General features: G+C 36.1%; 1 protein-coding gene across 2 annotated transcripts; it reads right to left on the minus strand.

Moving 5' to 3' along the window:
• Positions 1-284: 284 nt before the first annotated feature.
• On the minus strand, positions 285-5674 carry LOC145125497 (enhancer of mRNA-decapping protein 4-like). 2 transcript variants are annotated; one of them, XM_079060950.1, is made up of 11 exons: positions 4674-5674; positions 4530-4579; positions 4305-4461; positions 4010-4228; positions 3797-3925; positions 2139-3722; positions 1939-2058; positions 1689-1859; positions 1508-1603; positions 1074-1199; positions 285-736 (listed from the first exon to the last, which is right to left on the minus strand). In XM_079060950.1, the coding sequence occupies exons 1-11, from the start codon at positions 5433-5435 to the stop codon at positions 431-433; spliced, it is 3720 nt and encodes a 1239-aa protein (XP_078917076.1). In that variant the 5' UTR covers positions 5436-5674; the 3' UTR covers positions 285-430. The 2 variants fall into 2 exon arrangements, with proteins under 2 accessions (XP_078917076.1, XP_078917075.1); XM_079060949.1 differs by having other exon boundaries at positions 1451-1603; positions 4674-5673.
• Between the last annotated feature and the right edge of the window lie 9267 nt (positions 5675-14941).

Consider the following 14941-nt stretch of genomic DNA (forward strand, 5'->3'; position numbering starts at 1 on the left):
GAGGTTAAAAAATAAACTTAGGTTGTGTTTGACAAACTAATTGGTAACTCACAAAGTAATAGAGTTTTGTAAAAACTACCTGACAACACATAAATGATATTCAGATTTATGGGGGAATGGGCTTATAGGTATATTTCGAAAACTCTTGCAAAAATGACTCATGAACTTATCAATAAGCTATCCAAAATAAAAATAGTTTTATAAAAAAGCTAGCTTTAAGTTATTTTAGTGGTGGCATTACCAAAAGTAACACTAAATTGCAAAAAAAAAAAAACTCGGAATAATACATAAAAAATAAATGTCAATTTTCTAGAGAAAACAAAACAGAGGTAAAAAAAATATCCAATTCTTGGGTACAAAAATCCAAATAACTTTGTACAAAACAAAACAAAAGATTCCTGAATCTGAAATGAAATTACTTACATTATTATTACATGGTCCGAAGTGTGGAGTTGACAAGCCTCATAACAACACGTATGCTTGACAGCTCAGCAACCGTAGTCGTGGGAATACTCATTTGATGGTTCATGATGGAATACACCTGTTCAAATATCGGCCTCACATGCATCGCGATGATCCCATCTGTTGGTTTGATCGCCACCACCACATCCATCATCCATCCAAGTTTCCTCGATGTATCGTTCCCGATATCACATGCCAACTGTTGCAGTAATGACAGTAATACCCCTTGGCTCAAAGGTACAGGATTACTCGTTAATATCCCCTGTAAATCCACCTGTTTTTCCCAACAAAAATCAAAAATCACCACAAATTTATATATATATATATATATATATATATATATATATATATATATATATATATATATATATATATATATATATATAGACTTGCTTTTAATGCAATTTAAACTTTGATCCAAGTAATATGACATATTTGGGATCAAAATTGCAATACCTGATAAACCAAAAGTAGTGATTTTACTTGGAAAATGGACCAAAAACCTCAGATAGGGACCGAAAATGCAAGAGAAAACATATTGGGACCAAAATTGCAAGAATCAACTATACTCAGGGACCAAAAATGTAATTTACTCTTATGTGTGAATATACCTGTGAACATAACCAGGAAACGATCCGTACATCGCTTCTTTGAAGGGCGGAAGTAAAAGCCTCCTCGTATTTGTGCTCGTATACTAATCTTGATAGCTCTTTTGTTGGATCCACTGGTGCTTCCATCTGTTAAAAAAAAAGTTAAAATATTAGAATATGGGTAAATAATATTTGTTAGGATAAAGTGTTGTATACATATGGTTTGTTTCTTTTCTAGTAAACCGTCTTAAAGAGACTAAATGACCATTTAACCCTTATTTCACAATATTAATCAATTATTACAATATTCATCAATCCCAATGTGATAGATAGCTGGGAGGAAAAATGAAGGGCGACCCCTTGGGCTACATTTGGACATGGTGAAAAAAAAACAAGACCTTCTCATGGAAACCACTGGTGGGCCCGTTGCTGATTTGGCTTAATAATGGATTTACCGATTTCGACCCTGCAAGAGCCACCAATTTCCGTTGACCATCAGTCAACTCACTGGTCAATGTTTGAGTTATTGATGATGCTGAATTGATAGTATCCTGAAAAAAGAAAACAAAAATTTACATCAAAGAATCAAAAAGAAAAAAAAAAAAAGGAAGGAATTGTGTTTTCTACTTTTCTTACCCTCAAAGCAAATGCTAAAGGCGAATGTATAGATTCAACTTGCTGATGAGCTGCAGTTGTATGGTCAACCATTCCTTTTTGAAATGTGGAGTCAATTTGGTCAAACATTGTTTTGCAGGACATCTCAAAAGCAGGAAGAACAGAAGCTTCCATACTACTCTTCAGTGCTTCCTGTAAAAAACATTTGGATTTTAAAAAAAAAAAAAGGCTCATCATTTTAGATTCTGGAAAGATCTATTGTATCACATACCTGTAAAGCTTGTTTTCCAGATGTTTGAAATTGGACTTGAATTTGCCTTGAAACAGTTGCTTCAAGCTTAGTATTAACTGTTTTTTCCAAGTGATTTACAGCCTTATCACCTATGCCTCTCTGCATGCAAATTTAGACTTTAAATTAGATTTTTTTTTTTTAATATTTTAAATGAGAACTTGGATGTTAAAATCAGTTACCTGGAAAGCCTCTGAGACAGCTGTCGTGACTGCCTTTTCGATAACTGGAGTAACAGATCGTCCGACAGCGGGCCCCACTGCAGCCATTTCCTTCTTCAATATTTTCTCGGATGATGCAAGCAATTCCTTGTGACTGTTTGCAGCTGACGTGGCGACTTGCTGATAGCGTTCCCGGTTTGACTTTTCCTGTTTGGCAAACTCTTCTTGACAACGCGCCAGGTAAACATCAGAATTGGCTTTATGAATTTTCTCCATGGTTTTCCCGATTCCCGCCTCGATCCTTTTTCCTTCTTTTGTAATCGGGCTCCCAACCACCACCGGAATCTGCTTCTGGATTTCCTTTTGACTGCTCAGAATTTGATCAATTGCTTCTTGCATTGACTGAATTTGTGAAAGGATGCTCAAACTCAAACTCCCACCTAATTCATCACACGAATCGGTTGACTTTAACACGCTTTGACCTGAATTTTGAGCATTCTTTCCCTTTTTCTTTTTTGATTTTGATGTGGGGCCCACAGGAACAGACGACTCAATTTCCATGTCTTGAACATCATCCAGAACATCTGAAGTTTGATCCGCCACCTCATCAAGTTGTTTCAGCTCGTAAGTTTCCCGTGCCATATCGATTCCGAGTCCCGATGCCTGTGACGAGAATAATTTTGACTTTTCCTTCGCCTCGTCAGCATTTTGACTCGTTCCCATTTCACCCACAACCTTCACCTCCACCTCAGCATTCTGGGTATCTGGGTTGACCGCCACGTCATGTGTTACCTCTGTAACATGATTTATTTCAGATGATGACGTGGCCATCAATTCAGCGGGAGTCACTAGATGAGTCGGATGCATAAATTTAACAGTCCGCTCGTCTTTAATAACTTTACTTTCATCAATCCTTGTATCATCATCCAGCGAGGGCGTGTTAGTCAAATTTGAATTAGAAGTTTCCAGAATCTTCAGATCATCATAACCGTTTACTTGCTGACGTGGCTCAAAACCGCCAGATGGACTTCTCAGGTCAGAAACATTTCTAGATAACTTAGGGCTTGAAGAAACTGGCGGTGACAAAACACAAGAAATATCAGTCTCGTTTAGGGATGAAGCGGAAGCTTCCGCCAATGGGATTGGCATGTCATCCAATTTGCTTTCCAAACCAATTTTTTCATCATAAATTGGAGGTGGTAGGCATTGAGACAAGTCCAAAGCATATTGCTGAATGGCTTGTGTTTGGACACAATAAACCTGAATGATGTGTTCCCCATGTGGTAAGAGATCACTAGTGCCAGTAAAGCTCAAAATTGGCATAGTGACAGTGAATTCTGCAATGTAATCCATACGGGTGGATTCCGGGTTTGGACCATAATCCAGGTGGACAGCATAAATAGCATTTTTCTTGGCATTTGCCAATAAGTGAAGACCGGATTTAGATAATGCAACAACTTGATTGAAGAAGGATTCTTCAATTCTTGTTTCAGAACTCTTCAATTCCAATGTTTGAGTACAATGCCATGAGTCAGCATCACTAGGAAGTAACCATCCTTCTTCGCTTTCTGAAACCCATATTTTCATTTCACGGTTCAAGGGACCCTGCAGAGTATCAGAATGAGCAAAAGGGTATTTTGGGTATTTTCAAAGGAAAAGGTTTAGTGCATAGTGCATACCCCGGTGATCAGTATGATGTGATCTGGGCGATGAGGGGCAGTCAAGAAAGTAACAGAGTTGACTGGAAGACCATCATGTGGCCTTAGTACTGCGATTGGAGATGATTTGCGATCTTCCCAGATCTTTATCTGTTTAAACAACATAATGTTTTACATGATAAACTTAAAAAAGGGCATTGTAGTAATTTTGTATGAATATTGAATAGAACTTACTGTTCCATCTACTGAAGCAGAAACCAGACGAGTGGTCATCCATTGGCACATTGATAAATCAGTCACTTCACCATCATGCTTGCCAACAAACTGAATTCCATCAATCAACTTGTCAACATGGCATCTGAGTGGTTCATCTGCAGAATACGTTTCGCCTCTCCCAATCTTTGTAGTATCAAATCTAAGTATACGATTTCCAATTCCAACTACAAGAACCTCCTGCATTATATGAAAACATTCAAATTTTCTGCCAAAACAGAAATGGAAGCACACGATGTATTGGAAAAAACTTTACTTGTTTATGGCAGTGCCAACAAACTCGAGGATGAACAGGTTCTCCTTCTCCTACAATTTGGACGGCTGTAACTATCTTTCCTGTAATTTGTGGCTTATCATCTTCATCAGGTTCTTCTGTAATCTTCCATACATAAACTCGTCCATCCATGCTCGCACTGTGTGCAATAATTTCAGTATAACGAGATGATACAGTAGAATAAATAAACTATAAAGGAGATTCTACCTAGCTAAAAGGTGAACATCTTCCGCAAAGAAAGCCATATCTGTAACCCTCTGAGAAAGAAAGATAAATTGTTGCTATGAATAGATTCGAGGAAAAGAAAGAGGTCCGTTATAATCTATTGAAATAGTTAAGAAAAGAACGAACCTGAGCAAGACCTTTAAGCAGTGATCTTAATGCAGTGTTTATATTAAGAACCCTGATAGTTCCCGGTTTCAAACCATAACATATATAAGTCTTGTTGACAGCAATCTGACGACCGACCACCAGACAAGGATCTGAACCATACTTGGTGATGGGAGTGACCTCAAGTTGAGGCTGAATCTCTCCAGGCAACCTAACATCTATGTCATAAACAACGCGATCACCGACTAAATGCCGTCCCTTGGGTAGCTTACTGCTCGACATACGCGATGGACCGGTCGATGAAGGGAGCATAGGGTTAAGATTAGGGTTAGGTAAAGGGATGGATGATTGGGAAGGAATATCGGGAATGGAAGGCGGTGGGGCGCTTAAAAGAGCCATGAGTCGAGCTCCATGGTTAGGGTTCGTGTTTTTAGGGCTGGGAGGTTGAAGAGGGGATGTCGGGTAAGGAAGTGATCGCTGGTGTTGCAAATTAGAAGGCAAATGATTCTCTGGTGGTTGTTGTTGTTGAGGGTGGAAAGGGGGTGGTGGGATATGAAATTGATGGTGGTAAAGAGGGTTAGTTTGAGGAGGGTGGTAAGAGTATGGACCTCCGGTAACCGTGGGTGGAGGATACGAAGCGGCGGAAGATGGTGGAGGATAAGGATGATTAGGGTTTTGTAGGGTTGGTGAAATCGGTGGTGGTGAAGAAGAAGGGTTGAACAATCTTTGAACATCAAATGGAGCTCCACCTGGTTGTTGATTTTGATTTCCAGGGGAAGCCATCAATCAAATCACCAGGGCCAATAACAACAGTTTATTGGTTCGATTATTAAATACGTGAGGGTATTAATCGATTGGGATCTGAATTGATGGGCATAGAATGTGAATCTTGGGGATCCAGATCTTTCTTTATGGATTGTGCTTCGTTCGACACTCCAGTGTGTGTGCTATGGAGTGAGATTGGGGACGTTGACAGTGATTTTGACTTTTGGGAGACAAAACCCCATGATGAAAGATGGCTAAATTATACTTTTCCTGTTTACAAAAAGCTCCACCACATTTCAAATCATTAGGATCCTAAGGATAGTCATTGTCAATTTGTCACTTGTCAATTTCTCACTACAACAAGTAAGGTGTTTGTTTTTTATAAAAAACATCTTTAAAACTTTTACTGTTGCACGGCGCAGCACACGCGCAACATTTTTAGTCCCGCAACAGTTTGTTTTTTGAAAGTCTTCGGGGCTTAAAACCTCTGCACGTGTGCTTCTTGGGGAAGCACTTGTTGTACCTCTTCCCACTCCTTCAAACCTAAACCTAAAAAGAATTCAACCCAAAAATACGTAGCATCGGTCGTAAACATCTTCTGCCCAACGAAGCTCCATCGACGTCCCTTCCAAGTTCGCAGCCCCACCACCTGCTGTCGCCACACCTCGCGTCGCCCCACCTGATCGCCGGCGACTTCCACTGCAGAATATCTTCATTCTTCGTCCGGCAGTCGACCTCGTCCTATCACAGGTATTTTTTTTCTATCGGTTCATCCTGGAAATTGGCAATTAAATTCGTTTGTAATTATAAATTGGTATAAATTATTGTATCTCTTTTAGTCCATAAGGTACCGTTTGGCAGAAGAACTGGATAGAACAGAACTGGACTGGACTGGACTGAACAGGACTGGACAGGACAAATAATCTGTATAGCGTTTGGTAAGACTGAACAGAACAGAACAAGTTGTCTGAAACTGTTTGGTAACAATAGAACTGGACAGAACAAGATGTAAAAATGACCATACTACCCTTTTGCAAAAAATATTCATAATAACTCTATTTAACATACATAACTTTAAAATAGACATTTTTTATTAAAAAAAATATTAAAATTCTCATAGAAACAAGTTCTAATACCAAATAATCAAAATTGTTTCAAAATTAACAAAGTTCTAAACCAAAATGGTTTCCAAAATACTTTATTTTAAATAATAAAAATAAGATACTTCAGTTATCATCTTCCAATATAGCCTTCGCAAAAAGTGGTTTGGTAGCTGCGTCCAAACTATTCCACATCGGTAACAAATTCAGGTTTTCTGTAAACTTCAAACAAACTCGCATGATTTCTGAAGAAGACAACTCCATGGTCTTTAACTCTTCATGTATGGTTTTTAACTATGTGAGGTCATTAGTAGAGGACGTAATAGCCCTAGTCATTTTCTGGATTTCCTCAGATACAGTAGCTAACCCCATTTGAATTACATGTGTTACTTCTTCAGATGCCGCTTTTCTTTTTTTATTTCGCGCCGAGTCTTTGGAATTTGGATTGGAGGAAGTTGCGGTGTTTTGAGGATTAGAATTAGACGATGGAAAACTTTCTCCTTCTTCATTATCAATATTTTGATTTTCTATCACATCAGCCGCCAATTCAGCCATACCACCTGTAGCTCGATCTTTACCAAAAACATTTGCTAGTCGCTCGTATGCAGGGAATGGTTTGTTCGTGACATAGTTTTTGTTTGGATGTTTCTAGTAAAACAAACAAAGTTACAATTAAAACCATATATTTAATACTTAGATATGCATACAAATAATATATATATATATATATATATATATATATATATATATATATATATTCACTAACCTTTAGATATTCCTCTAATATCTCAGGAGAATCAACTACTACACATTTGCGAGCATCATCCCAACCAAACCCACTTGTATTTTGCATATCATATGCAGCAGAAAATTTATCTTTTAAACGTTTGATTTTGTTTTGGACATGCTTTGCTGTTATATTAATACCCACGACTTTTTCCCGCAACTTTAGAACGACTTGATCATAGGTTCCTGGCCTAAAGCTTCCATTATCACCTCTACCACCGATAACAACAATGTCTTGAAGGATGGTAATCAATGCATCCTCTTCTTCTTGAGTCCATTGACGCCTATCTGCCATGATTTGTTACCTGCTTTTGACATGTTATATATAACAAAGGTAAATAGAAAAAAAATGAAAAATATTAAAATGATTCGTCCACTTAGTTAAAATTAATAAAAAAACATACACAAAATTCAAATTTGTTGACGTTCATAATAATTAAAAATAACAAACTTAAAAAGAAAAGTTCTAACATTCAAAAACAATCTACTAGGATCTAGTTGACATCCAAGAATCAAACATTTCTTCGGCTAAATCATCCCTCCATTGAGTCCATTCACTATTTGATTCAACCACATCCACAATTTGAAATTGATTTGGTTGCTCTTCCCCGATAGGCGTATGTTCGACATCGGTAGGCGTGTTTTCCTCCGAATCAAGAGTCATGTGTGTCCTAATAAAATTATGTAGCAAAGCACATGCCATGACTATTACCCCTTCAATTCTAATTGGATAAAATGAAGGACTTCTTAATATAGCCCAACGTCTCTTTAGTAGACCAAAACACCTTTCAATAACATTCCTCGCTTGTGAGTGTTTCATGTTAAAGTATTCTTCCTTGTTTGTAGGTGCATGTGTACTACCTTCCCATTCCCGTAAATGATACCTAGTACCTCTATATGGTGCCAAAAAACCTTCACCATTGATATATCCTCCATCAGCCAAATAATAGTTACCTATAATAAATAAAATAATAGGTATGAATATGTAACTATATTTACTTTCAATATTTAGTAATTATTGTATTAGCTTACCAACTGGAATCTTCAATCCATTATGTCTAGTAATTGCATCCCGCAAAACCCTTGAATCAGTAGCCGAACCTTCCCAACCAGCTAAGACGTAGACAAAATTCGTGTCACGATTACAGACACCTAACACATTCATTGCTATATTACCCTTTCTTGTTCGGTACCTTGGTTTATCCGAGTCAAGGACATTAACTTCAATATAAGTTCCATCAATGGCTCCTAGACAACCCTATAAAGAAAATATTAACTCGTTGTTAGTTAAAATCTTATATTAACTATTAGTTAAGACCTTATATTAATTTGTAATATATCATAATAATGTTATAGTGGTTACCTTGAACCACTTCCACCGGTTGTCCGTACAATCATTTGCAACAGGAGTTAGGTTGACAAACAATATCTCTTGTATACGCATTTATGCACCCAAAACTCGATGAACATACCGACTTACCGTTTCCCCCGACCGATAGAATCTAACTTGAATACATATGTTTTTTTTGTGGTGTGCTAATATGTTTAGGAATGTAGCAACTTGCTCCTCAATGGTCACTAAACCATCGTCTAATAATCCACCACGAGTGTGTAGTAACTCGCATAAATGTGCAAATGCATTTCTATCCATACGTAACTCAGTTATACAATTTTCATCACTTTCACGTGTGATATGTTGTATTTCTATGGACCTTTTCGAAATCGTGTCTAATCTATTCTCTAATGTACTTTGACTTAAAGCTCTCATTTGAGCTTCTTTTTCCTCACATTCAATTAACCAAAGTCTAATTGTAGCTAGACACATCAACACTGAATATAACTCTCCAATAGTTTCATAAACATGAGCAAATGATTACGATCCATATCTACAATTTTTATTAAAAAAAAGCATGTAAAAAAATAATCTATTTTTTAAAGAAACATGTTTGAGAGACAAAGATTGTAAAAAAATTAACTACTCAACAATGAACAAGAGCAACTTAACAATCGAATAAGTCTACAACAAAACTTGACAGGTACCAAAACTGGGCAACAATAATTTGCTTATTTTATCCTCCCAAGAACTAACATGCATCTCTATAAAAACTACAAAAAACTGTGCAAGAACAAAATCTTAAGGGCAATTTTGTCCAAAATGGAACAAATTATAAAATTTACAAATGATGTTTAGCCTCCTAAATACCGACAAAAAGATAAACTTGGAATGATGGACAAAATGTTCTTGGAGATTATTATTTGGGTCATAAGATAGTTTGAACACTTCGTTTTCTACACTTGTATTTTCATCATCTTTCTTGTTTAATTAGTTTTGAGAAAGTACATCGAAACGTTACATTGCTACATTATTTATATATTTATTAAATTATTTTATTATTTTATAAATATAATGTTTACAATATAAATTCTTGTGAAAGAGCTAAGAGCTATTCTTTTTATCATTGGATTTACAGGTGCTAGAATGGTTCTATTCGAATACTTGAGGTGTATAATGCATTATTTTTTATTGTTGACAATATAAAATTCTTTCTGTCTTTTCTTTTCATCTTTTTGTTTTAATTATTTAGGAAGGAGGTCAAGGAGGATCTTTTATACACAAGAAATCTACAACATTTTGTTCAGGTTGGTAGAGTCAACTAACACTAAAATTTAGTATCTACAAATATTCAGGGGCATTTTTGTCTACAAATATTCAGTGGCAGCTACATAGATTCAGGGGCATTTTCATCTAAAATTTAGTATCTAAAAATGAATTGGGCAGGAGATTTGAAATAAACCCATTGCAGGAGTTCATCAAGTCTGAATATGATAGTCTTGTCTTCCAATGAGGTAAAAGATTCAGGGGCATTTTCTTCTAAAATTTACCTTGTAATCATTGGTACAGATTATACCATTCCATTTGCATGGAAATTACTCGGATTGATAACATGAGTAGCAACAGAGGAAAAAAATATTTTTTTAAAATCAAAATTGCTCATATTTAATTATAAGGGAATGAGAAAAGAAGAAATTGCATAATCAAGAAATCAAGAAATCAAGAAACTATACACTTAAGCAGGAAGTCGTCAGAACTCGGTTAATTGATTATCAAGAAATCAATTGATTATCAAGAAATCAACTGTTAACTAAAGAGCAAATCAAGATGAAGGTGATTATCAAGAGATCAAGAAATGTAGAAGAAAAATCGAAGTCAATCAGGTAAGTAAAGAGATGAAGTTTAACAAAAAAAAATTGTACCTCGGATGATACAATCGAATGCGCAGATATCCTGGAAGACAGAGATGAGATTGAAGACGATGATATTGAAAAAAATCGGTAATCAGTAATATGAAAAAATCAATTTCTGTGTGCAATTGATATATGAAGACGATGTTATTGAAGAAGAGGATAATTTCATAAGAATGATGGATAACGAGAAAGTCGGAGACGCAAGGTGAGACCCGTTCCAGGGATATTTTCGTCAGATTGAGAAAAGAGGAGAACGTATTCTGTTGAGTTCCACCTTTTTGGGTGGGACTATTTTTCCAGTGAATTGTCCCATTGGACTTGGTCAAACTTTTACTTTGTTCCAATTCTAGGCATGCCAAACACCCTCTCAAAAGTTGTAGTTCTGTTTTGTCCCACTGTGTTCTCCTCACCAAACGGGCCCTAAAAGATCAGATCAGGTAAATTGCATGTGAATTCAATTGAATTCGTTTTTTTATTCTGTTTATCTATCTATCCATCCTGGAAATTGACAATTGAATTCGTTTGTAATTATAAATTGGTGCTGATTTCCTTTTTTTTTCTGCATATATGTTGCTGAATCGTTGATGTTGTTATATGTTTTTTCTTGTTTTTTTTCTTTGTTGAAGATTATGTTGTTGAATCATAAATTGTTGTTGATTTTGTTTTTTTGATGCATTCATGTTGCTGAATTGTTATTGTTGTTGTATGTTATTTGTTTTTCAACTATAATAGTGATAGTTTATTGTTGAAAGGTCACAAATATATGCTGAAATATCATAAATTTTGCTTAAATGTTTGTTGAATATCATTAATCTTTTTTGAAATATCATTAATCTTTGTTTGAAATATGATTAATCTTTGTTTCGGTTTATTAAATCAGTTTATTTTAATTTTTTAATGTCTGCAGCAGCCTGCAGATGTTAACAAAAACAAACACGCTTCTAATTACAGTCTGCAGCCGTTTGGTCCACCTCTTCTGCTGCAGAGGGTTGTAGAGGTGGTCCGCAGACTTTATAAATTTTTGCTTCAGAAAAACAAACAACACCTAAGTGTTAGCCACGTCGTTTGTAGAGGTGAAGTCGTATGCAGCTGGGACGTAATCTATAGTGGCGACATTTGATGATTATATGTATTTTGTGTCGTTGTTAGAGGGCGTGTTTGGCACGGAGCTTTTGGAAGCGTTTGAGAGCTTTTAGCTTTTAGCTTTTGACAAAACGCTCTAGTTTAAACAAAAAGCTTCGTTTGACAGTACGAGCGTTTAACTTTTAGTTTAAACAAAACGCTCCAAATCTAAAAGCTATTTCATGTAGCGTTTAACAAAACGCTACTGAGCTTTTGAAATCAATTTCCATAATTACCCTTAAAAATATGTTTATATATTTTTTTATTTTTAATCAATTGTCCTTTTATGTAATTTTATACATTTCAAAAGCTACCAGCTACTTTTGCCAAACACTCATATAACAAATAAAAGCTACATCTTCCCGCTACCAGGTACCAGGTACACGCTACACGCTACCAGCTAACCGCTACCCGCTTCCATCTAACAGCTACTTTTGCCAAACACGTCCATAGCTGGCGTTGCTATTAAAGACTTTTGACTCAAATTCGTGTGATTGATGATTGAAGAACCTTACCCGTTGATAAAGTTTTCGATCAAACGACTAACATCTCTCCTTGTGCATTCTATTTATGGCAACATCAACAACGGTGACATTTGCCACCGCTAATGCCCAAAAAGAATTGATCGTGAAATATTACCTCCATAATCGTCATTTGTCGTCGCTAATGTTTGGCGTCGCCACTAAACCCTAGCTATCTTTAGATCGTCTTTTCCCATTTTCCTGATTACGCAATATGTCTACTCTCCGGTAGGCATGTAAATCGATTTAGAACCGGACCAGAACCAAAAACTAAATAAGTCGTAAACTAATAACTGAAACCAAACTAAATACCACTAACTGATTCCAATTGTTTTCAGTTTCAGTTCAGTACCACCCCCACATGTCACCGGCCACCATTGATTTCAACCACCACCGTCGTGAACCACCTATATTTTGTCTTTATTTTCGATTTGACAGTTGTTCTCTATCTCCAGTGACGAAGACGACCGGTAGTAGCCGCAACCCCTCGCCTGTCACATGTTACCTCAGATTTTAACCACCACCGACGTGAACCACCTTTATTAAGTCCTTAACATCATTCTTTCTTTCTTAGGTTTTTAATTTTGCTTAAAAGCTACTGATTTGTTTTAATATGCTTAAGTGTAAAGTGGTTAATTAATATATGCTTTTAATTATATAATATATTAATTGTAAGACCCATTTGTGAACAGATCTTCATTGTCATTGGTTGTTTTTTCTGCAATATTCATTTTTCCACAAGTTTTTTTTATATATATTAAATATTTTCTGCACTTAAAGGGCACCGCCTGTATAGTCCAATAAAAATGGGCTTGGTGTCCATACATGTGTTCCTTTTTCCATCGATTGAAACTAAAATTGGATCGTTCCCACCGCCTCCTTCACCCTATCAGTACATACATTTCCCTCTATTAATCCATAGTTTTCCCACCATCGCTTCTTACATCGATTTCTAGAAGAACACATTTTCTTCATATCTTTTCCGTCTCTTCGCCACAGCGTCACCAGAACGACCACCCCCGCTCCCTTAAACGACGTCGTCCAACACCGTCCCCCCCCTCCTTTCCTCCTCCGCTACCAACGCTCCTGGATTTCCCATCATTAGGTTGTTTTAGATGTACTCTATAAACCTTTTTCTTATTTTATAGGGTTTTTTGCATGTCTTAGTTGTTAAGATCGACACCACCACCGGAGCACCATCGAAGCACCTCACCACCACCGCAACAGTCATCACCTGCAGAAACCATAGCCTTAGCAACTGAGTAGCGCGATCAAACTCTGATTTTTTACCCCACGTCTAATTTCATCAGGACCTAATATCTAATGTTTTAGGTTTTGGTTGCATTTTTTTGTGATGGGTGGTTTTGCAGCTACCCCATACGTGAGTACTTACCAAATGATAAACATATTTTATTTTCTGAAGACAGATTATGATTTCTGTAAAAAGATGTTTTTATTTGAAATAGGATGTAGATGGTTCAACTCCAAAGGCAGGTCAAAAATCAGTGATGTATCCCACTCAATGTGCCTAATATGAGGTGGTGATCATAAATACTTTTCTTCTAATCCATTTGATGTTTACACACTCAATAATTATTTCTTAAAATCCACTAGATTTTGGTGTGGGATTGATGGGCGGACTCTAGAACGTATACTGTTTTTTTGGCCAAATTGTCTTAAATATTTGTATTGGTTCGTCATAGGTGCTAAAAAAGAAGAAATTGACAGGATCTGGCACCTATCATAGAAGAAAAGGAGTGATTGTCCCGTCGCAATTTTCCAGACACACACCCTTACGCAATTGTTATTCATCGACTATAAATGGTAAATTTATTAAATAATTTATTAGCTTCTTAAGCACAGGTACAAAAGAAATGATTTTCTCTAGTTCTTTTTGGTCTTTTGGATTTTACTTCTCGCTTAATTCTTTAGGTATAAATGATAAATCGTTTGAATGATTGCTGAAGCAGCAGCCTAGACCCAGTGAATCTGAGTTCGAAGTTCCAAGAATCCGAGTTTTGAGACTCCGAGTGATTTCTTTATTGAGTAATCTATTATATTCTGCAAGTAGGCTATTAAATAACATAAAGAGTGTTAGTTTTAGGGGATTTGCTAAAATCGTGAGTTCATGTCTTCTAGGATTGTTTACATTGTATACTGTGTTATTGGAATAAGCATCCATTTTTACTTCCAGATCAAGTATTCAATAACTCTTAAAAGTCATAATATTCAAATATTATACCATTTTTAATCGAATTACCATTTTTTACATAACGTTCATTACATTTTCCATCTTTTCAGATGCTCCTTTAAATATGATACTTCATTTTGAATGGGTTACTGTAGAGGTCACTGGTGACCGGTTCTTATCAATATGATTGTGTGGTTGGCTTCACAACCACACTCTAACAGGTTCTTCGTACTCTTCTTTTTATATTTTAATTTTCTAACAAAGATGAGAGGAGGAAACTAATGGGTGAAATGAACCGATTTCTTAGGCTTTGTTTTTAAGCGGAATCCAAATGAGTAAAACTCTCATTCAACTTGACCACACTCTAACAGGTACTTGATTATCTTCCTTTTATATTTTAAATTTTTAACAGATAGGAGACGAGGAAACTAATGGGTGAAATCAACCAAATTCTTATGGTTTCTTTTCAACTAGAATCCAAATGAGTAAAACTCTCAAAATTTGGAATTATATTTTCTACTTCTCCATAAATCAGCAAACGTTAAAAGGGAAAGTTCT

The sequence above is a fragment of the Lactuca virosa genome, chromosome 7, assembly GCF_052849685.1.
Source record: "Lactuca virosa cultivar CGN04683 chromosome 7, Lactuca_virosa_CGN04683_v6, whole genome shotgun sequence".
NCBI classification, from domain to species: Eukaryota; Viridiplantae; Streptophyta; class Magnoliopsida; order Asterales; family Asteraceae; genus Lactuca; species Lactuca virosa.

Coding starts and splice junctions, on each gene's coding strand:
- LOC145125497 (XM_079060949.1), bottom strand. CDS start 5,435: ATGGCTTCCCCTGGAAATCAAAATCAACAACCAGGTGGAGCTCCATTT. Junction 4,229..4,304: donor GTTGGCACTGCCATAAACAA/GTAAAGTTTTTT, acceptor CATATAATGCAG/GAGGTTCTTGTAGTTGGAAT. Junction 1,200..1,450: donor CCAGTGGTTTCCATGAGAAG/GTCTTGTTTTTT, acceptor TTTTTTTAACAG/ATGGAAGCACCAGTGGATCC.